Source organism: Ammodytes marinus, assembly GCF_949987685.1.
Source record: "Ammodytes marinus genome assembly, chromosome: 23".
Taxonomy (NCBI): domain Eukaryota; kingdom Metazoa; phylum Chordata; class Actinopteri; order Uranoscopiformes; family Ammodytidae; genus Ammodytes; species Ammodytes marinus.
Genome location: NC_137227.1, coordinates 13,323,096 through 13,347,632, shown reverse-complemented (window position 1 = coordinate 13,347,632; position 24,537 = coordinate 13,323,096). Strand labels below are relative to the sequence as shown.

Here is a 24,537-nt window from a genome sequence, read left to right as displayed (position 1 = left end):
AACCTCTTCCTTGTTTAATGCCAAATTAAAACTACCATGTGCAGAATGCACGTACTGTAGGCTTAACCAGGTCTCCCGTGAAAAGAGCCATTCTGATGCTTGTTAGTCGGAAAACAGCGGGAGCTTTTTCTGCCAGACTCCAGTGGTTCAGATTAAGCTAGCATTCCAGAATAACTGTGATTCTGTCTCAGGTGCCTAGACTTAGTCCAGCGCTGAGCCTCTTATACAGAGCCATCATCTGAGTATTAGAGTCAATGTGTGCACGTGTGTTTTAGGATGGTAGTGTTATTAGATTAAAGGCTTAAAATATGATGGCATTAGTGTTGGCTACCAGGACCTGAACACCCCTGCAGCTTTTATGTATTTTGTTTTGTGCGTGTGCGTGTGTGTGTGTGTGTGTGTGTGTGTGTGTGTGTGTGTGCGCGGTGTAAATCCAGACACCACGACACAATCCTGGTATCACTTTAATTCACTGATAAGTTTAAACATCAAAATTCACTTCAATTCAAGTTTGAATGAGGCACAGATCTAAAGAAAATACAATATGTACAATATAAAAGAGAGACCGATACAAAGCAATGAGAGGTTACCATACAAAACGTAATGCAAATATAGGAACCATGCAATTTGAAAACACATCACAAATAGTTTACATCTGGGCTCGGCCACACAGAGTTGTGATCAATCCACCGTTTATTGGACAGAAACCCAAGTCTCTTCTACATAAAAGAGGCATGATACACAGCAGTAGAGTGAATGTGTACAATACCTTAAGGGAAACAAAAAAGTCTATATTTACTCATTGTGAAACTGGCCTTATTAGTTTAGCTTCACATTAAAGGAATACAAAAACAGAAATTAATATTTCAACAGTAAATAGAACATCAAGGAAACAACAAAACATTCATTTAACTATTTAAAATTCAATACATTTTCCCTCTTGGCTGAAATGTAATTACATTTTGATTACATTGTGCCATCCTGTACAAAAGCTCTATATAATAATTTAATATTAAACAGAGAGATGGATATACAAGCAAAAGAAATCCACTGACTTAAAACCACCCCCTGATAGTTCTCCAGGGGCAACTTAATTTTTTAAAATCCTATATAAAAAAAAAAACTTTCCAATATATTACTTAACACTAATTATGACTGGTCCTCAAATGTTTAGGTTTTTCAAGTCTGATTTTTCTAGTGAATACAAAATTCAACTTCAGAATAATGTGAAGCGGAAAAGCCCCCTCACAGCCACAGAAAAAATATGTGTATCTGAAATGTGAAAGCTATGGGGCACACTGAACGAAAAAATAAAGTACTTCTGATCCAGAGGAGCCCACACACATGGCAACAATAACACTTGACTTAAAGCAAACAGCAATCAGGTTCCATGCTTTGATGAAATAAAAAACTGTGAGCACCCATTGAAATGAGGGATAGCTGAATTGAAATGCTCGGATGCTGCTTGTGCAAGACTGCTGAATGATTACACATCAGTATTAGTGTTTTTTTGCTTGAAACATTTTTCCAGAGTATGAACATTGCTCTCTACTCAAAGTGATGATGAGGGAAACAGTGCACCCAATGAAGAACCTAATGAGAAACTTGATATATGTACTCAGGTTTTGGACTCAAACATGAATTTATGCTTGGTTAACATATGTCAGCAGCAGATTTGATTACTGAGGGAATGCTGCTCTTTTTTCGTTAATTGCAGTAATTTAAAAATAACTTACGGGGGATGCATATAGTATTTGAATGTGTTGAATGTATGCAGCCAGGTCATCATGTCTTGACTTTAACCAGTGAAGCATGTTTGAAAAGGGGATATTCCTGTTCCAGCCATTTTAATTCAATGCTGTGGTCAATGTTCCTTGACAAGTGCAGTCACAAGACTCCTGGCACGGCAATGATTGTGTCAGTCTATTCAGCCTGTGTGTGCTTGTGTGTGTGTGCGTGTGTGCGTGTGTGTGTGTGCGTGTGTGTGTGTGCGTGTGTGTGTGCATGTGTGTGCGTGTGTGTGTGTGTGTGTGTCAGAATTGAATGGACTTCTCCTGGAATTGTAAGTTTGTACTTTTTATGCATGCACTTGTGCATTTGGAAACATGTAACCTTCCAGATGAAAGTGGCTCAATCATCAGCCGACAGGACAGCCAGGCAGTCTGAAGGCATCTGGTACAGGGCTGTCAAGCTTACAGATGATTTTATATATGCCTTTCTTCCAGCAGGGGTCGCTGTCTCTCCCAGTCCATATGGCCGAGTAAAACTCCCTCAGTGCCACATCTGATATCTCGATGAACCTCTCTGGGACCTGCAGACACAAATCAGAATGTCAAAGCATAAATGACTTTATGGCCTACAGAGTTAGGCCTTTACGAGTCTTGGCCCCCTTTAAAAATAAGCTGAAAGTCACATAAAGATGTGAAAACCCAATAATGTTGGAAACTGGCCCCTTTCAGCTCTACAATAATCAACACGCACTACAACTGTATTCAAAATACTGTACGGGATTCAGTCATATCATATGTCCAGAACATAACTGTATTCATGCAAGACAGAAAGTATCTTATTATAACAAGAGCAAATGTGTTATTATAATGAGAGGTTCATACTAAAAAAAGCAGTCAAAACCAGGAGACATTGTACAAGACATTGTAGTGGATTGTAGATAATTATGTGTGTGTTTGAGAGGTGTCTATTAATATGTATCTGTATGCCCATATTGGTCTGTTTTGAAGGTAATTAAACCCTTAATTGAAGGGTTTTATTTTTAATTCAACAACATCTCATACTGCAGAAATGAAAAGCACGTGTGAAGAATAACAGTAATGTTAGCTCAGTGTGACATGAGGCCAGTGGGAAAGCTTGCATAATAACTGGGCCCTTGAGCTAATAATGGCACAGTAACTCTACTTCAGATTGTTTTCTTCAATCCTGTGGAGCGTACATAAAGATCAACAACAAATCTATGTTGACCTGAAAAAATTGCCTAATTTTGACTTGTAAATATGGCCGGTTAGCTCAGTTGGTTAGAGCGTGGTGCTAATAACGCCAAGGTCGCGGGTTCGATCCCCGTACGGGCCACGTTAGTTTTGAGGCAGTATGCTAGAAGTAAATTAAGTATGCTAGCATAGCCAACAACAATTTCCCTCATTACTACAATCTCCACAGCTCCTGCTAGCTCAGCCAGCCTATAGCAAAAAATCAGCAACACTCTTGAAAATTTGTAAAAGCTCGGAAGGCAGAAATAGCAGTGTTTCTTAATATTTAATGATATTTAGGCCAGTGTTTTTCCTTCCTCCATAAATTGCATGCATCTGTTTGAATAATTAGCTTAAACTTGATTGATTTCTGAAACAAATAAATGTGTCAATCTTTTTTACAATTCTTGTAAAATGTCTGATGTAGTGTCACACTGATATCAGAAGTAACATAAGTAAAGTAAGGATTGGTGGAAAAGCACAACCATTTTAACCATAGGACATTTTTTGGGGACAGTTATCAGTCACAGTGACAGTTATCAATCCACCTGTAATTTATGAATAGTTAAGAGTGTTATTCAAGCCAATCTCTTAGAAAAAAAACTCCTGTGGACGTATAATGATGAATAACAAATGTATGTTGACCCGACAAGATTGCCTAATTTTGACATGCAATTATGGCCGGTTAGCTCAGTTGGTTAGAGCGTGGTGCTAATAACGCCAAGGTCGCGGGTTCGATCCCCGTACGGGCCACGTCAGTTTTGAGGGCGGACGAAGAATCATAAATTCTCACTTGACAATAAATATCCTCATTACTGTGCATACATTCCATAATAAAACCAGTGCAGAAAAAGCTTACACCCAGTGTTTGGTATCTGCTGCAATGTGGACTGGAGCATAGAATGCTACTTATATAGACCTACATTGGAAAATTAGCACATAGCATAGCCAGCATGCTACAGCAACTCCATTGTCACACATTCATGTACACAAAAGGCCTTTTATACTGCAGTTGTTGAGATACAAACCAAAGTATGCTATTTAAACAGGGAAATACATAGTTTAGCTCTGTAATAGTGATGCTTTAACACACATGACAACCAGGCCTAGGGAGATTTGACGAAACACAACAGTTTATATATTTGCAAAGAGAAAAGTTAAAAACTAATAAATTATAAAAATCCAATGAATTACTGTATACGTCCATTTCTCTCAGCTTGTCAGTAGGACAGTCTTTACCAAGCCAGCACTGACATCAGTTCACCAGCTATTTGACATGAGTAAAAAAACAAACAGCTCTCCATCCGACAGAGCGCAAATAATCCTGCACGGATTGGACCAACAGTCATGTTATTATAAGCAGCATTTAGAGTTTGAGATGTATATCGCATTTGTTTATTATTCTATAGCCTACATAATGTGACAATAATGACATATAATACATGTAACCGTGGGGTGCTCTTGTGTTTGTGTGCAGACATACTTGGAGCCAATCAAACTAAAAAGATTTGAAAAAGCTGCCGGCACTTAAAGATGAAGTTGCCCATCCCACTGCAAGACCCTTCTGGATTAGGTTTGTACTTTGTCTGTGGTATTTTTGTCTATGTTGTATGTATTATATTATTTTTTATTAGGCCTGTGAGAAGTGCCATTTCGGTCATATACTGTATACTGGTTATGTTGATGAATGACAAACACCTTGAAAACATCATACTACACTGACAATGTTATGAGGCATTAAATCATCCACCCATAGTATATATACAGGTATACAATGAGCAATCTGTAAACTGCAGTTACAGTGGAAAACAGACACACTCTCCTTACCTGGTAGACGTTACTTTTATTGTAGTGCATGTTCAGTATGCGGTAAAGCTCTGTATCTCGGCCCATTCGCAACTGGCCCTCTCTGCCCAGACGAGGTGCACCTTCCCTGGGTTACACACACAGACAAACAGAAACATTGAAATGTACTTAGACTGAAATATGTCTGTACATTACATACACACAAATCTATGACCTGTCTGGTCCTTGAATTGTTTAAAATAGTAATAGTGATGGTCATTTCTGTAAATTCACAAGATGTAATGTAAAAAAGCTACATGCCAGCTTTTATAAAAGCAAACAATGGAAGTTTTGCAGTAAATGAGTTCAACGTGAGCCAGTGCCAACCCAAACCAACCGAGTGAGAGCCTCGCGGACAGCCTGTCGTGCAAAGCGCTCCATCTGGATGTAGAAGAACTCTCTGAAGTTACTGAACCATTTAATCATCTGGGAGGTCACACAGCGGTTAAACTGGACAGTGGACAGGAACACAGCAGGACAGGAAGTGAGCAGGTGATGACAGCACGAGAGGGGTGCTTAGTAGATGCGTTCATGTAGCAGCAATAATTGTTCGTTTAAAAATGACTTCAAAGAGAGCTTTAACTAGTTCATAGAAAGAAAGAAATGGTTTATGTGCTTTATAAAGAAAAAACAGATGACAACAATATTGGATGGTTTTTGGTTGAGGAATATCACCTACTATTGGCTTATTGGTATCAACAAATATTCAAACAGAAGTGTAAATATGTAAAATTTTTGAAATGCATTATTTGGATATATAAACATGGCCGGTTAGCTCAGCTGGTTAGAGCGTGGTGCTAATAACGCCAAGGTCGCGGGTTCGATCCCCGTACTGGCCAAGCTGCTTTTGAGCAACAAGCTATCGAACAGGACTCTAGCTGATAGTTTATGTCACAGATAGCAAGAAGCCTTCATGGGCAAAGTACATGAACTTAACTTGAAAAGTTTCAAACAATCATTCAGGCTATTGTGTAAAATATGCTCAGTACTGTTACAATTCTTAAGTAACATATTAGTTAAACTTAAAGCTGTTCTATAGTTTTACACAACTACATTTCAATGAGAAATATTATTTACTTTGCATTTGAACATTTTAAATCATGTACAAAAATTTTAAATATCCCAGTAAAAGTATATTTTAGTCATCACTCTTTAATGATACAAATTAAATGATCCTCTCCCTAATATAATTTCAATGCAATTTTATTATTGGCATAAATGGCCTTTTTTTATTATGAAAACAAACAAAAACAGTATCTGTCAATCTCTATTAAAATGACTGTAGCCTTAACCCAACATAACCTAGTGAACAAAGCACAGGCCTTGAATGACTTGCCTTTTGTAATAGTAAACGGTAGAACATGGCTTTGAATTCAATCGCTCATTAAATGACTAAATAGTAATCCGGCACAGTGATGGGGGTTGCACACACCTTGACATCAGGAAAGTAAGTTTTCAGTGTGTTGGAGCTGGGATAGCGTGCGTAGAAGAACATAAGCTTGGCTTTCTTCAGATGGCACGGAGACAAGCCCTCCTGGGTGTATACATGGAGGCCAGTTAAGGATCTGCTTATGTCATTTTACACAGAGACACACATATTGATCTTACACACTCACCCGTCCCTTCCTCACAGACCATATATTATCATGAATAATAACAAATCATGATGACTTTGAAAAGTGGCTTATTTTTTTCATCTGGTTAGCTCAGTTGGTTAGAGCGAGGTGCTAATAATGCCAAGGTCATGGGTTCGATCCCCGTATGGGCCACGAGAGTTTTGAGGCAGGGTAGGTAGGCCAGCCCACCAAGTAACAACTTCCCTGTTACGTACATGCTCCATAAGTATGTCTACATAAAGTGCATGTCCACAGCTTCTGCTAGCTGAGCCAGCCTGTAGCAGAAAGTTAGGAAGGCATGTATAGTAGTGTGCATTTCTTTTAATATTTATTTAATTATAAATTTATAGGCCATGGTAGTTTTTAAGGAGCATGAATCGACTTAAGAACTCACTCTACAACCTCATTACTATGCACATATTCTATTCTAGGTAAATCAGTGCCGGGCTACATAAAGTGCGTGTCTACAGTCCTCTGCTCTTACTTCCATTTTGCTGACAAAAGGATATTCCCCCCGCTGACAGGTAGAGGTCTCCTGCGTCCATCCCTCCTCCTCCTCTCATCCCTCGCTCCCTCTCCCTGCCTGCTCCGTGAGCGTGGCGTGCGAGGGAGGGGTCCAGGTGAGCCAGCAAGGGCAGCGGTGGTGGGAAGGACGGGTGAGACGAGAAGTCCAGGAATGGGTCTGAGCTCAGGTAGTCCTTGCGGGAGGGCGGCAGGTGTGAGAGCTGGGCGTGGTGGAGGGAGCGAGAGAAGAGCTGCTGCATGGAGTAGTGGAGGAGGGGGAGAGGGAGAGAAGAAGGGGGAGGGGGTGGTGGAGGAGGCCCTGGGAAGGAAGAGGAGGTGGAGGAAGAGGAGGATGTGGATAGGTGGAAGGAGGAAGAAGAGGGCTCCTTGGGTTGTGAGGTCGGATGCATGAGGTTGGGATGAGACAGTGGAGGAGGGCGAGCTAGAGAAGGGTGATGAAGGGAGAGGTTGGGGTGAGCAGCGGAGAGAGGCGGACCGAGGAGCGGTTGGGCCTTCCGTAGGTCATGTGACCTCTGAACCACCAATGGCATTGCGAGATCCGGAGGTTCCGTGCGTTGAGCCTGGGCGCTTCCGTTGCTCATTTTTTGGAGCTGCTTCTCTCTTTCTCCGCCAGCGCTCTTTTCCTCCTTCCCTCTGGTTTTCTCCTCCCCTCTGCCCCTCCCCGTCAAGAGTCCCATCCACATCTCCCTCTCCTTTCCGGCGTCGGACGGGAGGAAAGAGATGGCAGCGGCTGGAGGAGGAGAGGAAGGTGGGAACTCGGTCATCTCCGTGTAAAGGCGGAGAACTCGATCGATGACCCGCGCCACGGCACTGCCCAGCTCCAGCTTCAGCGCCTGAGCGAACTTCTGCCCTCCCTCTTCACCTTCCTCCTCTTCCATCCCTCCATTCCAGTCTCCTCTTATCAGCCCTCCGCAATCCAACCACAGCCCTGCTCCCTCCATCACACCCTCCAAGTGCAACCCTCCTCCTCCTCCTCCTCCTCCTCCTCTGCCTCTCTCCATCCTGTGCTCTCTGTCTTTTGGCCTCTCTTCTCTGCGTTTGTGGAAGTTGTCAAAAAGGGGTGAGACGGAAAGAAGGGAGAAAGTTTCCTTGTCTATGTCCTCTTCGTCGTACATCCCCTCTGTGATGTCATCCTCCTCCATGATGCCCACATCTCCACCTTCTCCTCCTCTGTTTCGGCGGTGCCTCCTATTCTTCTCCTCCTCCTCCTCGTCCATGTGCTTCTCCCCGAAAGCCCTCCATACCTTCTCCTGCAGGGCCTGCAGTCTCTCTCTGGCCTCCTCCAGCTGCTCTTTCAGTTCCTCCCTCTCTCTCCTCTTCCCCTCCCTCCCTCCTCCCTCCCTCCTCCCGCCCCCCTCCTCCGCCTCTCCGTCTCTGGGTCGGCTCTCCAGCTTCATCCTCTTCACTTTCAAGACATCCTCCTGACTCCACTCGGCTGCCAGGACCGCGTCGCTGTGCCTCTTCTTGAGCCCAAACATGCCGTCTTCCTCTCCCTCCATCACTCCTTCCTCTCCTCCTCCTTCCATCCTTCGCTCCACCCGTCCATCCCTCTCCTCCAGGTCTCTGTCCTCCAGGTGTCTGTGTGCACTCAGGTTTGTCCCTCCCATCCTCCGAGGGGCTCCTCCTGGCTGGAGGAGGTGGTGGATGAGGGGGAAGCCTGGGGGTCTGAAGGCAGGGGGAGGGCGACCCGCGCTGGACTGAGGATGATGGACTCCAGGCAGGTCTGGAGAGCTGTGAGTGGGGGCAAACGCATGGATCTGTGGCGCAGCAGAGTCATCGAAAAGATCTATAGGGGAATCCATCACTGGAGAGATAGAGGATGGAGAAAAACAGAATAACTGTAACGGCTAATGATTTTGTTGATTGACATAAAAATGGGATGGTACAGACCAGAGAGGGAAAGAGAAGATTTAGCAATAAGTTGATTTTGCCAGGTTTAAGGGCCCTACATGTGAAGGTGGAGGTTTAAGGGCCCTACATGTGAAGGTGGAGTCAGCGTTTCCAGGTTTAAGGGCCCTACATGTGAAGGTGGAGTCAGCGTTTCCAGGTTTAAGGGCCCTACATGTGAAGGTGGAGTCAGCGTTTCTCTGAAATCATTGTTGTGAAAATTACTTTTTGAACAAATCAGTTAATATCTGCTCACGCTCCGCTACCTTTACATACTACAAAAAATCCAGTGTTAAATCACAGCCAATGCTCTGTAAATGTGCTTGTTGCTAGCCCTTTGTTCATATAATCTTTGTTTACATACCAATTTACAAGCCTATAGGCTGTGTATTACAGTAACACCCAATTTTTTGCAGCGCACACACAGTACAGACAGGTAGCAGATCGTGAGGAGATATTCACTGATTTTGACAAAAAGTAATTATGACAACAAACAAACATTCTCCACAATCGATGACCCCACCTTTAATGGGTAAGTTCACCCAGCTTACAAAATAAAAGTTTATTTAATAATTGATCTATCTAGCCCTGCTGATGGGTTTGGTTATATTTGCCAAGGTGTTCAAATATATGTCTATGGCATTTCTACCTCCCCCTAACACAATATAAAGGGTTTGGAATATGGTTTGCGGTACTCAAGCTCTGGAAATGTACACTTGAAAAATCAATGTTTCCCTCTTAAAACATTATCCCTGTTAATGTGGACAGTGCATATATCTCAGTGAACAGTTGAATGGGACCAATACAGACGAAAAAGAGAGCTGTCTCTTTTTACATTTTTCAATGTCATTTTCAATGTTTCAATGTTTGCACATAAAATGAATTTTCATCCACGTCCTCTGTATTGTAGTAACGGCAGAAATGTCAGGGACAGATATTTCAAAATCTGGCTGTTTTTCTACTAGATACCACTGAAGAGTAGAGTCAGAAAATATTACTCTCTTGTCATTTGAATGATCCGACCACTAAAGTTTGGTTCTTACACTTGAGTGCTCTCAAGGGCTACATTATCCCTCACTTAAAAATAAAGACAATTAGTGTTTCTGTATGGCATTAATGACTACACCATGGTGACAAATGAATAGACGCAAATCATGATGCGACACATGACTCACCTCAAAATAGGTCAGCGGTCTATCACAGGGCACTTCCACTTGATTAAGTCAGAATGAAGTTCAATGTCCTTGCAAAGAGCTGTAAAATAAAAGCATAACTTTGTGACAGTGTTGAAGAGATTGAGTTTAGTAAGCACAGGCAAGGAGCATTCCCAATAACAGTAAAAGGTTTATATTCACTTCCTCTAACATGTCATAGGAGGAAACGGACCACTGTAGAACGGAACAACCAGATGGAGAGACAGGGAGAAAGAGGGGGTCGATGCATGTCAACAGACTGGGGACCAGGCTATGTGCTGGTGGTAGGTACAGTAGGTTAACATCTGGCTCATGATCTCTGCCGCATATCACCCACCTCTCTTAACACTAGTTCCTGTTTCTCTTAACTGTGTGCTGTCTTAGAAAGCACAAACGTCATAAAAGATACATGTGACAAAATACAGGGAGAAAACTTTGTATGGACATTTATCTTGGCACAGAGCAGTAACAAAACAGTGATAAAATACTACAAGCCCCTTTTACTGGAAAATGTGGGTACTGAAAATATTTCTCCTATCTCCTTACAATACCTGGAAACGCTAGTAAAGTGGAGAATGGCGAATGCTTTGCGTATGAATAACAGAACATCTCACTATATAATCAAGATCAAAAACACACATATCCATGCTTTTTTCCTCAGTATGTAACCTCCTCTCCCTCCCAACGCCCCGTTTTCCTTCCTCTCTATTCCTCTCTCATCCCCTTTTCCTCTGTTATCAGTTCAGGCAGCTTGTTAAGCACTGTTTGATCAGAGTGTTTACCGTCAAACACACACACACACACATACATGTTCACACAAAAGCAAAAGAGGCTTGAGAGAGGGCTAACAATGGTCAATGGTCCTTGGGGAGTGAAATGGAGTGAGAGTAGCATATACGCGCTTGTGTGTGTGTGTGTGTGTGTGTGTGTGTGTGTGTGTGTGTGTGTGTGTGTGTGTGTGTGTGTGTGAACAGTCATCCTACTTAGCTTTGATAACACCCCTAATCCACTTCAGATGGATACACTACCACTCACCGAACAGAAAGATGGACGGATGATAAATGGACAGGACGCCCTCAAAGTGGTACAGTAGGTGGTTACAAACAGAGAATGTGAACACACTCAGTATTTTACATTTGAGTCCAACCCCAACTGAGCTACCTCACTCACTATGATTACAGACAGACAGACAGACAGACAGACAGACAGACAGACAGACAGACAGACAGACAGACAGACAGACAGACAGACAGATAGATAGATAGATAGATAGATAGATAGATAGATAGATAGATAGATAGATAGATTAATCGACCAGTGGGTCCCCCAGAGCAACATGAAGAGAATAATCCCACTATAAATAGCTAAATATCAATTATTCAAATGCCCTCTTCTCTCTAATATAATACGGCCCAGATGGCAAGCCAGTCAATGCGCTTATATCAGGGACAGATTAGCTTTTCAAAGCCAGCAGAAAGCTGCACAAAATATGAACATTGAGCAATGAAAATGAAAGCTATTAACCACTAGATTAGATTTAAGAATGGTACTCTCTGACTGCGGTGGCTGTCACGTGGGAAAACTGCCGAGAGAGGGAAGTGAACGCACACTGAACAAAGCACACACAACTCACTGGTTTTAAATAATGCATGTGATTATAATACAATTGACATTTTAAACCAGGGTGTGCATTTACACAGCATGTGTTAAAACATATAGAAAAACTATTTCAGAAGCCAGCAGGTAAAGACCATATAGATGGTTAAGACACATTATGTCTCCAATATTGGACAAGCATGCAGGCCTATTTGCAAACATAAAATATATTTTTTTGTGCCCAAATTGTATTACATAAGGATAGATAAATATCAGCCCAATTGCATATTTGAACTCAGTATACTCAGTATTTCAAATCAATCTAATTATTTAGGCCACTTGTTTTGATTTTGATTTGTCTGGACATGTCTAAGTTAAAGCCTACATAAAATGTTTTTGTAAAAAATGTATTGTTACAGATATGTTGTCTGCACAATGTCTATTTTATTTGTCTATATCTATCTATCTATCTATCTATCTATCTATCTATCTATCTATCTATCTATCTATCTATCTATCTATCTATCTATCTATCTATCTATCTATCTATCTATCTATCTATCTATCTCCATTTATCTATTTATGAAGTGGATATAACGTTACTTTGAATAATTGATATAATGTTTGAAGCTTATGTTTGAAGCCACCGCGTGGCAACATCTGCCGGTTCTGCCACGCGAGAGGAATCCGCTTTGGCCATTCTGACGAACGAGCTGTCAGTTTGTGTGTGTGTGTGTGTGAGTGCGCGCGCGCCCGTAGTGCGTCCTGTGACTAATTGGCAGCGATGGACTAATGTCGCAGTATGAAAGAAAAAATAAACACTGAGGGAGACCAGTGGAGCAGACACTGACCCTCGCAGCTTATCATCCGTGGACATTTCCAAACATTAGACTATGTTTAGCTGAAAGTTTAAAAATGAACTCACTCTCAGTCACAGGGAAAAGCTGCAGCGGAGTCCGTTCCCCGAAGCTTTCCACGGTCGACTGTTTTCAGCTGGAGCCGGACGGGCCTCGGACATCGGTGCGGGGGGAAATGAACCGGCCAGCAGCGGGTTTCCGGCTATTTTCCGTCCCCTTCTTCTCTAGGATATATTTGTCCTTTTTCCGCAACTCTCTTAGTTTTACTCTCACTCGTAAACCGCCTCCTCTTTACTCTAGCTGTGTTTGACTGTGCGGTTTTCCCCCCTCCCTCCCTCGTCAATCCATATATCTCTGGCTGGCATCATCCTCACGCGCTGCTCCCGGTGTGGAGTGGCGCGCGGTGGGCGGGCGGGATTGGAGAGCTGGCCACTTGACGGTCCGGTCCCTCCCATGTTGGCATGACCCCCAGTACGTGCACACGCACACAAACACAAAAGATGCTCATTTGAATAGCCAGAAGTAACGCTAAATGATTTCAAATTAATGCAATTAGTCTACTTTTTTGATAAGTCATGATGATAGCAACAGTCATGATGATTGCAACAGTTTGATGGCTACTTGGTTGACACTCAGACACTCACGGACAGACTTTGTAGCCTACTGTATAAGGGAAGTCAAACAAGTACATACTGAAGTGACTTGACAAGAGTCACACACCTTTGGCTGCACATTTTCAAACAACTGTAAAGGTCCTCCATTGAAAGTCAGGTGGTCATTCATTAACTGTTTTTGTCTCACCACAGGAATTTTTCCTGAAACCAAACCCAGAAACCAACTGACAAATATTATGCAGTTTGTTACAACTTTATCTTTTTGAGCAAGTAGCCTATGAACACACTGCTATACCCAGAAGCAAGGAAACAGGTCAAATTTAACATAACGTGAGACCTAATCCAAAACCAAAATAGCCCAAATTTGAACAAAATGGGATTATGCGCAAAGATTATGTTGTACATGATCTGCCATCAAAAAGCTTTGGACCACATTAAATCAAAATGCCACATGCTTAAAACATAATCTTTGTGTATAAAGACTGTAGCCTATAGCTTTAAAATATCGCCAGAATTTTGGAGTCCCCCCCCTTGAATGTCAAGGTAAACATCAATCTTTTGCAGAGTACTTTAGAGTAAATGGACCATATTTTGAAGCAACAGATAAAAAAAAAACCTGTTACGCCTCCATGTATCAGTTCACCATAACACTCTTAGTGAAATCTCATTTAAAGTATCCGTAGTGACCTCTACCTTGTTGCGTTATTCATTTGGTTTGTCATGGTTTCCAGTAAAACATTTCAGTAAATGCTTGACCTTGAGCCACACTTTGTATACCTGTGGCTGGGAATGTTGCCCATCAAAAACTGTTCACACTGTCTCACCATGAGAATATAGGGCAAGTTTCAGTTTATCAATTTATTCTGATCCTTGTGTTAGCTCTTTTTGAGGATAACTAGTTTCCTCATCCATATCTGAGTAACACACTTCACTGTGTGTGTGTGTGTGTGTGTGTGTGTGTGTGTAATGCGTGTGTATGTCTCATCTCATATCTCTCTTGCTCTACTTCTGATTAAAAATGGTTAGGCGCAGGCTGAAAGGTCCCAGTTGTTATGGAAACGAGGCTGGTAACAAAAGCTGGACACGCGGGGTGCAGTGGAAAAGAAAAGGGGGGGAAAAGAGGGATATGTGTCTGAATAAACATAACATAACATGCAGAGAGAAGGGGAGAGGGCAGGGAAAAGAGAGGGAGAGGAGATAGGTCTGAATCAATAGAAACATGTGGAGAAGGGAGGAGAGCGGGAGACAGCGAGGTCACAAAATGATGGCTCCAATCTGCAATAATAAATAACAAAAGATAATACCGGCTTTTTGGTCGTCCCAGGAAGGGGTCGAGCCGCAGAGGTGTGTGTGTGTGTGTGTGTGTGTGTTTGTTTGCATGTATTTGGACAGAGTGGGAGAATGCAATTGATGGATAATACATGGATCTGCTGCACAAGCTGGAGGATTCTAAAAAGCACAAATTGTTCACAGAAAAAAAATACTAAAATTATGCGTGAGTGAGTGTGTGTGTGTGTGTGTGAGAGAGAGTGGGAACGTCATCTCTCTCAGGGCTGATATTATGTTAACCACTTAGACCAACATCAAACACTCTCTTGCTCATACACACACACACACACACACACACACACACACACACACACACACACACACACAATTACACACACTCACACTTCAGTATGAGCATGAAGGTGGCAGCCATATAAATAGGACGTCCCAGAGCGAGAGATATAAAGAGAAAGGGCCTGTTAGAGAGAGAGAAAGAGATTAAACATTCAAAAACAGAAAGGGGGGAGAGAAAAAAAGGTTGGGGAAAAGAGTTGAGTGAAATACTGAGAGAGTAGAGAGGCAATGAACAGGGGGGAGTGAGGACAGATAGATATGAAAGGATCAATAGGTGGCATAAAGTGTATGTTCATTGATTTACTTACAGAGAGAGAGTGATGGGGGAGAAAGAGGGAATGAGAGGGAGGGGGAAATAGAGGATAAAAAAGCAGAAGCAGAAAAGTAGAAAGAGGGAGATCAGGCAATAGAAAAATGGCAAGAAAAGTAGGCAAGAAACAATTCTGAACAATACCAAGAATTCCCAATAAAGGCTGCATTAATCAATATATTGGCTGTATGTGTAATAGTGTATGAATGGGGTCAGTTGTAGTGATGACCCAAACCAGAATTATAACCAACTCGTCAGTTACCTTTTAGCTCTATGGGGTGTTTTAGCCTGTTTAAGCCCATTGTTCTGATTTTTCCTGCAAGCAAATTACACTCACATCCCTAAATGTAGTTCGCATTCTCTTATAAAAGGTCCGTGTTCGCAGCTAATTTCAGCAACAACAAAAAAATCTCAGATAAACCCAAGCTGTACTACCTGCCCAGCAACACACAGCAAACAGGAACCCATTGGTAAACACTTTGGAGTATTTAGCTGCTAGAGAGAGATATTTCACTCAGGAGTAGATAGAGAGAGAGACATAAACAGAGCAAAAAGGGAAGTGGATGTTGCACCTTTATTTGTCAGTTGATTGCTAATGTTGCTCATTCCTTGTGATGAGTAAAATACATTTCATGAGTAAAAGAATATTAGTCTGCACCTTTTAATTTATGTTGATTTACCTTACATAAACTCAGTTATATAAGGGTGCTTTTGGTGATACCGTCCATCTAACAATCAGGCCTCGAGTTCAAGTGAAACTGGCACTGAAAGACAGATTACATATGTCAAGAATGACAGAGAGAAAGAGAGAGAAAGAGAGAGAGAGAGACAGGTTGGAATGGAGCATGCGGGTGAGACAGATATAAAGAGAATGAGTGTGTTCATGTGTGTGTATTAGAGAGAGAGAGAGAGAGAGAGAGAAGTGTACTCAAATAGCTCAGGGCAAGGTGACAGAGAAACAAACGGACAGTGAGGGATAACAAGCTCATAGAGGGGGGATTGTGTGATTGTGTGTGTGTGTGTGTGTGTGTGTGTGTGTTAGCGAATGAGAGAAAAAGGAAGAGACAGAGGGCGGAAAGGGAGAGGGATAGAGGAAGTTGAGGGAACAAAAACAAAAACAGTAAAATAGAGTGTGTGCGTGTGTGTGTGTGTGTGTGTGTGTGTCTGTGTGTGTGTGTCTGTGTGTCTGTGGTCGTGGACGGCCGAAGGTGTCAGAGTGTGCAGTTTGGCTTAATGATGACCCACTGGGCATGTAGGTCATAACGGTTTGTGTCTCAAATCCATGACTGTATGCCTGTGTGCAATGTGCATCCATTAGTTTTAGTGTGCATTGTGTGTGTGTGTGTGTGTGTGTGTGTGTGTGTTCAAATAGAAACTCACTAGACATGTAAAGTGGGTCTCTCGCCGTGCGTTTAAGAGTGTGTTGTGGTCAGAGGTTGGAGAAGCAGTTTTTCTAGTCAGTAGGACTCAAAAAGATACTTATGCACACACACACAGACACACACTCACTCTCCCTCTCTCTCATGTGCACCCACACATGCTGCAAATCCAGTTTTGGCAAACACACTCACACACCAACAGCTGCCCCTCGTGTCACACATGCACAAGTAATGCACCATGTATGGCACTAAATTATGCACAAATACACACACACAAATACACACACCTCTTTCTTTTGATCTCTCATGATAACACATGCACATGTACACACACACACACAGACACACACACACACACACACACACACACACACACACACACACACAGGGGGAAGCTATTATGCTCTCAGGCTGGAGTGTTTTGATGGTATAATTGCAGTGACCAGTGAGGAGAAAGAGACAGAGGGAGGGAGGGATAGATGGAAAGAGGGATGGGGATGGAGAGAGTGAAAAAGAGGAGTGCTGACACTCACAGCATGCTAATGTTGCCAGGCACTATAACCCCCCCAACTCTGATTTCATCTCTCCCTCGCTCCATCCATCTCTTTGTCTCTCCATCTCACATCCTCTGCATCTCACAGGTGCAGCACTATAAAAAGGGAGAGATGAGCAAAAAGGTAGAAAGGAGCAATGTTGTCTCTCGCTTTCTCTCTGCCATCCCTCCATCCTCTTCAAGCTCCCCACAAAGCTCAAAACAAAGGCAGTCAAAAAAGAAAAAAAGAGAGGAAAAAGGGAGGTATGGGGGGTTGAAAATAGAGGAAGAGGGAGGGTCGGGTTTTCCCTCTCTTTCTAACAATGGAGGGATGATCTCTGCTTATCCTCTAATCACATCTCTCCTTTTTTTCCTCTCCTCCGTCCTCTCTGTTATCTCTCGCTGCCCACAACCCCTCTGTTTCTCATCTGGTGAGAGAAAGGCTAGCCTTTTCCTCTCTGTGGCATCCCCCCTTTTTTGTCGCCTCTCTATCTGGTTGTCCTTCCAGTCCTCCCTCCCTCCATCCCTCTTTCCCTCCTCTCCAGAGAAGGGATTCTGCTGTATGGCTCTGATCTCTCTTTCCTCTTTTGTCCCTCTCTCCCACTTCCTCCTCTTTTGTTCTCTCCATCCATCCACTTTTTTCATCACCTCTCTAACTTGTTATCAAAATGAGCTTTTTCATTTCCTTAATTTGAGTACTGTAGCAGAAGGAAGAAGAGTCCATCAGTGCAGGTTGTAGTTTTCTCGACAGCATATTCAGATAAACTGCTGCCTTGCTGTAGAAAAATAGCTCTGCTGGGAGAAACAAACATGAGACCTCTCTATCTGATTTATAGGTGGTTGAACACAGGAAGAGAAGAGTTTCAGCACTGGAGGACGTGTAGATGATGTTGTCTAATAGCCAACAGCGCCACTCAGAGGTTCTGCCTTGCCTCTGCAAACCTTCCAACCATTAGACTGTTAATTGTGTACTTTCATCCGAAATGACACAATTAAATGCTATGCTAATTAGCTATACATTCTTTGTGAGTTGTTCCAGTGCAACAAAGCATGTTAGCATTTCTCATCGAACCTGTGCATTTATTGTGGTTGTTGAGTAAGTGATTCTGACTCTGACTGATGAGGTTATACCTACTAAAGTATTCTGGCCTTGTGATTGTCTTTCTGACAATGTGATTATTGTTATCCATCAGTTACATAGTCTTAGCCGCACTTTAGTAACTTTTAAGCCAGAAAAACAGATACCGTATTGATTTAAAATTAAGATAATTTATTAACAAAAACATTGTTTGTGCAAAATGCAAATGACTGATATACACACATATGACTGTATTTAACAAGAGAACATTGTAAAAGGAAGGTCAGAATTGAACAAGAGAGAGCGAGAGCGAGAGATGAAAGCTCCATTATTCCTTTCGGTTTACGTTTACTTTCAGTTAACAGATATTACCATTTTGTAAATCACAAAGTTTTAACTTCAACAAAGGCAGATAAAAGAACAGGCCACAGTGTAATTTGTACCTCAGGAGTGTATGTCTGTGTGTGTGTGTGTTTGTGTGTGTGTGTGTGTGTGTGTGTGCGCTTGAGTCTCTTTATCAAGCGAGCAAGAGTGTATGTACTATTTGTGTCTGTGTGAGCGTATGTCACAACAACCCTGAGCTTCTTGGTCTCCATGTGTGTGAACATTTTATATAAATATGTGTGTGTGTGTGTGTGTGTGTGTGTGTGTGTGTGTGTGTGTGTGTGTGTGTGTGTGTGTGTGTGTGTGTGTGTGTGTGTGTGTGTGTGTGTGTGTGAGTGTGTGTGTGTGTGTGTGTGTGTGTGTGTCTGTCTGTCTGTCTGTCTGTCTAAGGGTGCTGCGTATGTGTAGTTGAGTGAGTGTGTGTGGGTGAGGAGTGCCTGTCAACCAGCATCTCGGTGTGCTTCAGGTACTGGGCTGTCTTCCTCATCACAGACTCTCTGCGGATCGGATCTGTGTCGCCTGGACAGACAAACAAGACACATGGACACAAAATCAGGATGTTTATTTGAATTGTTGTGATCCAGGAAAAGCCACTAGTGCTTCCTAAAGAGAATGAAGAGAAGTTTAAGGAGATAAAGGAAGTGTTTGCATTTCATCAATCTACTCTGTCACTGTGATTGCCAGTGTGTTTATGTTTTATCTTAATTGAGCAATGTTACTAAAGTCATCTTTCTTAAAACAAACAATTTATTGAATACTGGCTTGAGAGACTATTGTTTAACCCTATTACATGACAATGCTGACTCAACATGAAGAACGTGTTTCAGAACACCTTCCGACTGATATCCACAGTTGACTTATTTTAAACTCTTCAGAAGGGGGTTGAAAAAGCTTCTTGACAGCGGTGGGATTCGAACCCACGCCTCCGAAGAGACTGGAGCCTTAATCCAGCGCCTTAGACCGCTCGGCCACGCTATCATCTGTCAGCAGCTGGTATGGCTGTTTGTAGAATGAATGAGGGACCACAGGTCTATGTAAACAAAGCCAAAAAGTGATCTGACAAACAAGACAACGTAGATAACCCATTAGATAGCCCACTGCCAGTGTCAGGCTGCAGCAGATTACACACTTTATTGAGTCAGTTAGTCTTTGATGAATGCATGCATAAAATGCCACTTTTACTGACAAACTGTGTAGTTCACTAGTCCACATTAGGTGGCTGAGCATTTACTGTATCTTGAGGCAATATAATCTTAAAGTGGTGGCCCGACAACATTGTGCTAATTTCTCAAATAATTAATTTATAGAATAAGTAAATAACTTCAATTCATGACATTTAATTACTCTCAGTTTATCATATTTAGTAACTCATAATTTTACTACAATTTTAGTACATGTATGTCTGACTGTGTCCCTCCAAAACTCAGATTAGCACCAATGTAATATGTTGTTTCAATCTTTTTTCTTGATTAAGATTGTTTAAGTAAAGTGTCTGTGCAACCAAGTGATAAAAGAAGGTCCAGTCTTGTAGCTAAAGAGTGGATACATACTCTATAAACTGATAATGCACTACTCATAATCTTTACTCACTCAAAAAATACCAATAACAAATACATACTGCTGATATACGTAGAGTGAGCATTTTGTCTTGATATCTTCTGCATGTACTATGTGTCTATGTCTACTTAACTGACCTTTTTGGCACCTTTTATATCATGGTGTGCCAATTTAAAAAAAGATGGCCTCATTATCAGTCTCGTGTGAGGTTTCTATTCCACCGTCAGCTTCTGATGACTGCAGTAACTCATGAACAGCATTCAATTTCTATAGGTGCTATATTACGACCCGTGTTGAAAAACGTGACTCAGAATGTAATTCGACACCTGGAAGAGTTAAGCGGCACGGTTGGGAGGCATTTTGCATGGTAGGCGAAATAGATTTCAGAATCTAAATAAAGCGCAGAGCTCTGTCCATGATTTAGCAGTGGATGTACCATGACCTGAATGACTGACAGTGAAATCAAGACTGAAGCGCAAATGCATTCTATACGCATGCATCTATTATGGAAATAATTCTTTCTACAATTACTCTCTTGGAACCAATTGGAAGCATGCGATGAAGCATTTCTGAGCTGAAAACAGTTCTTGGCAGCGGTGGGATTTGAACCCACGCCTCCGAAGAGACTGGAGCCTTAATCCAGCGCCTTAGACCGCTCGGCCACGCTACCTTGTGCAACACTTGATCATGTAGAAAAACTTGTCCTAATAAGTCATCCATTACTGACAGCAGTTTTACGACAGGACAACACACAGCTTACCTTTGCCATGTTAGTAGCACTGGTGGTTACAATGAGGTCAGACCTACTATCTATGGGTCAGACAAGCCACACTTGCCCTGCTGTGCTGGGTCCATTTGCCTGTATGTGTGTGTATATCAGCTGTGTATAATAATAATGTCAACAAGACAATCTAGTTACATGTGCAATATAATTTGCTCTGATGCACTAGCTTGTTTGCACACTGAGGGTGATCACGCAATTTGCAGTTTTTTGGAATGGGGCGCATGGACCGTCACTGTAGCAACAAAGGCTGGCTCATGCTTCATGCAGAGCAAAACATGCCAAAGTGCATTCAGGTAAAAAAGACGCCACATTGACTAGAAAGGGTGTATTGGACTCACATGCAAGTGATTGTGGACAACCAAAATCTTCTTTCTCACCCTGTACTCCAGTAATCAGTATGTCTACCGCTGTCCTGTAACAACGAATGGCAGAACTGAATTCTCCCTCCTTCTCCCGCTCCATTGCAGCCGTTAGCTCAGTGGCAGCTTGGTTCAAGTAGCCCACGTCCCCTCCATCCAGACTGGTTGGTGGAAGTGAGAACAATTCAGAGTGGTCACTGCAGGACTTGGATCCATCTGAAACAGAGAAAAAAAGAGCAAGAGAAAATTATTTACTAGTACAGAAATGAGAACAGTAAAAACAGTTTGAGAAAGTTGCTCTCAATGAGCTGTTAGCGTATTTGGTACGATTATGTTTAATTTCACATTTGTTACATTCCAAGAACGATGTATCACCATCTCAACAAAATTCAAGTCGATGAGTTTTTTCCAGGGAAAAATTGGAAACATTGTGTGGTTCCAGCTGTTCAGATGTAAGAATATGCTGATGTGTCTAATATTGGTCAAACATGGGAAATTATTACTTCGAATTTTTAAAGAAATCAGAGGTAAAAAAACAAAACAGAACCAGGCTGTTAACAGATTAAGCCAGAGATTTGAGCGGACAAAGAGCTGTGGTATTTCTTTTTTTAGGTATCCGTTCACATATATTTCACCTTGTTTTACGCAGGGATCAAAGACAGCCAGGTCATTATCAGACAGTGGAGGTGTTGGTAGAGCCTCCTCCTTTGGGGATGGGACCTGCTCCTCTGCCATAGAATCAAACAATGAATCAAATTCCTCCTGGGACTCTAGTGATCGGTGGTCCCTGGCAGGGGATGGGTCGCGAGACGGGACTGGAGGTGGAAAACATAGCCCAAGAATGAAAAAACAAGATTAATAATTCAAAAGGGAAGACAAATACAGACCTTGTATTGTGTCAGACCATTTTTTCCCCTCGTACCTCTGTCATTCAGCTCTGTATCACTGAGCTCCTCTTGTTCTCCTTCTCTGGGAGAGCCTCCCATCTCGCTGTAAGCCTCGGCCGCCACCTCCGGCTCTCCCACTTCTAGGCCCACGTTGGTGCCCAGGTCCTGGGGTAAGGTGGGAGCCTCCCTCCCCTCCTCCTCCTCCGCTGGTTCACAGTCTGAAGCCCTCCTCTTGGGCAGGGGGATGAGAGGGGGAGGCAGGGGCCCGGCAGAGGACATAGGGGTGGGGTCCAGGGGTCTAGTGACTTCACCGCCCTGAGAGGAGAGAGGGGGAGAAAGCTGCAGTGTTGCCAAGTCTGCTTTGCATAAGCAAATGAGTGCAAAAAGTGGTTGTTCTCTGTTTACCATCCAAACAAAGGAGGCCTATTATTTCTCCCTTTGCTACCATGAATATAGGAAGTTAAAGTATTTATACTAAAAAATATGAGTGATTTCTGGCCACACTGCAAAGCATTGGACGTACAGTAGATTTGGGGGGAAGGTGGAAGGTGGTGTTGTGTGGTAGAGGGAGAGCAGTGGATAGAGGCAAAATAAAAAGGTGTCCAGTGACAAATACATATCTTGTTTTTTTGTATTCAGGCAAGTGCAACTAGGGAAAGGCTATTTCATACCTGTTTGGCTCTCTGTATGCGTGTTTGTGAGTGTGTGCCTTACTCGGAAGAAGTCCTTGAGCTGAGGGCTGTTGTAGAGTGCAGGTATGCCGGTAGTAAACAGAAGCATGGCCTCTGCAGCATTCCTCCTCTCTTCAATCACAGCCTCATCGAACCTTCCTAGAACAGAGACGGGCAATGTTATAATAACGTAATATAATGATGACAATTTGGATGATGACGACGCTGCGAAATTACACTGCAAGGCAAAAGCAACAGAAACAAATAGCGAAAGCGGGAATCCAGCCTGTCAACCTTACAATGTTTGCTTTTGGGGAGAATTTGAGATGTGTTTATCCAAATGGACTGCAATTTTTCAGGCTGCAGTTTGCAGTGTTGTTAGGCAAATATCCCCTCAAGTCAGCATTAGTAAGGCTTTGGAACCACAGTTGAGTTGAATTATCATCTCTGACAGTGTAACATTTTTAGGAGTGTATTGTGAGATTTTCCTGTTATTACATACATCAGTAAGTAAGTGACTTGGTGACCATGCATGAAGCATCCACAATGTATCACTATATATTTGCCCGTTATACCAAAGACTTGTGCGCGGGGAAAAGGTGGGAACTCCTCCTGTCTTCTGAACAGGTTCTTGTGTGTGTAGGCCAGCTCCCCGTGGAGCTTCTTCAGCTCCGAGAACCTCCTCCACACCACCACCTCCTTCACATCTTCTGGATGGCGCTTGGACACAAACTACAGACGACAGAGCAGAAAGGATAAACACTTTGATTGTCTATGCATGCCTGTGTAGACCACGGGGTATTGTGGTCATGGGGGCGCTGGAGCTCATGAACTGAGTCACAAGTTCGCACACACTTCAGTGCTCACTGTGTGTGTACCACTGCTGCCAAAAATAAAAGGCCCATTGTGAATGCATCTAACTGTTTGAGTTAGGTGCGGGATCTTTGTGTTGGTATGACTGGTTCTGATGTGACTTCATTGTGTTATAAACGAATAATTAGACAAAGTTTTTTACGTTTGATAGATGTAGCCTAATTCATCAAAGAGTACAATGGTACAACAAACGAACCTATTTTTTTGTAACGTGGTGCCAAAGTTAATTATAATAACAGACACTTATAAAACATTCTACTGAGATAAAGAGTGTAAACCAACCCTTGCTGTCACTTTGTACTCGGTGTGTCCCTTCTCGTGCGTACGCGACTCATCAACGGCGAAAAAACGGTAATATTCATCTTTAGGTTTCCGAGACATGTCCGTATTCGGTAACAAAAACAGAAAAACCAGCGTGTTTCAGCGGCACAAAACAAGGGCTGTCAAATGTGTTCTAGTAGTTGCATGAGTAGCTCTGTTGTGATTCTTCTGGGTCCCTCCTCTCCGCTCACTTCCTGGTGACACGAACAAATGCGTGATGACGTGGAGCAGGACGTCAAGTTCAGCCGTCAAAAATTGATTTCCCCATTTTTAAGCATTTCTCTCTCTATTTTTTTGTTGATTCTTACAAGATGCATGTTTTATTTGTATATATTTTTTTGTAATCATATGTTGAAACCATAGACTCTAAATGGGTTGGAACAAGATTATTATTATTTAGGCTATTTGACATGAAAAGATTAATTAAATAATTACAGATGCATTTAACACAAATAGTACAAACAATTCATACCCTTTTTAACCACACTCTGACAGCCCACTCTCAAATTCTCTGACCCTGGGCCTGTATTTTCTTTAGATAATGTTGATACCATTGGAATCCTCGAGGGGGCGATAAAAGCTCATGTGATTCACCCAGTGAAGTCTATTGAAGTAGAAAAGGGACTACAGACTACATTGAAATGACTGTAACAAAGTTTTAACAA

At 42.4% G+C, this 24,537-nt stretch overlaps 2 protein-coding genes across 2 annotated transcripts; both read right to left on the bottom strand.

Moving 5' to 3' along the window:
* Window positions 1–451: 451 nt before the first annotated feature.
* Window positions 452–12,802, bottom strand: prox3 (prospero homeobox 3). The gene is made up of 7 exons (XM_080052581.1): window positions 12,569–12,802; window positions 10,030–10,108; window positions 6,965–8,771; window positions 6,259–6,391; window positions 5,164–5,276; window positions 4,809–4,914; window positions 452–2,311 (listed from the first exon to the last, which is right to left on the bottom strand). Exons 3-7 carry the CDS (start codon window positions 8,767–8,769, stop codon window positions 2,138–2,140), a joined length of 2,331 nt encoding a protein of 776 aa, XP_079908707.1. The 5' UTR covers window positions 8,770–8,771; window positions 10,030–10,108; window positions 12,569–12,802; the 3' UTR covers window positions 452–2,137.
* Window positions 12,803–18,712: 5,910 nt separating this feature from the next.
* Window positions 18,713–24,045, bottom strand: snx15 (sorting nexin 15). The gene is made up of 7 exons (XM_080051711.1): window positions 23,834–24,045; window positions 23,254–23,410; window positions 22,722–22,837; window positions 22,043–22,322; window positions 21,756–21,935; window positions 21,139–21,336; window positions 18,713–18,939 (listed from the first exon to the last, which is right to left on the bottom strand). The coding sequence occupies exons 1-7, from the start codon at window positions 23,930–23,932 to the stop codon at window positions 18,806–18,808; spliced, it is 1,164 nt and encodes a 387-aa protein (XP_079907837.1). The 5' UTR covers window positions 23,933–24,045; the 3' UTR covers window positions 18,713–18,805.
* Between the last annotated feature and the right edge of the window lie 492 nt (window positions 24,046–24,537).

Excerpts from the sequence above, each read along its gene's own strand:
- prox3 (XM_080052581.1), bottom strand. The coding sequence starts at position 8,769 with ATGGATTCCCCTATAGATCTTTTCGATGACTCTGCTGCGCCACAGATC. Across the intron at positions 6,392-6,964 it reads GACGCAGGAGACCTCTACCT|ATCCTTAACTGGCCTCCATG; the intron begins GTCAGCGGGGGG and ends TGACATAAGCAG. Across the intron at positions 5,277-6,258 it reads CTTACTTTCCTGATGTCAAG|TTTAACCGCTGTGTGACCTC; the intron begins GTGTGTGCAACC and ends TCCACTGTCCAG.
- snx15 (XM_080051711.1), bottom strand. The coding sequence starts at position 23,932 with ATGTCTCGGAAACCTAAAGATGAATATTACCGTTTTTTCGCCGTTGAT. Across the intron at positions 23,411-23,833 it reads AGTACAAAGTGACAGCAAGG|TTTGTGTCCAAGCGCCATCC; the intron begins GTTGGTTTACAC and ends TGTCGTCTGTAG. Across the intron at positions 21,936-22,042 it reads TACAGAGCTGAATGACAGAG|TCCCGTCTCGCGACCCATCC; the intron begins GTACGAGGGGAA and ends TTCCACCTCCAG.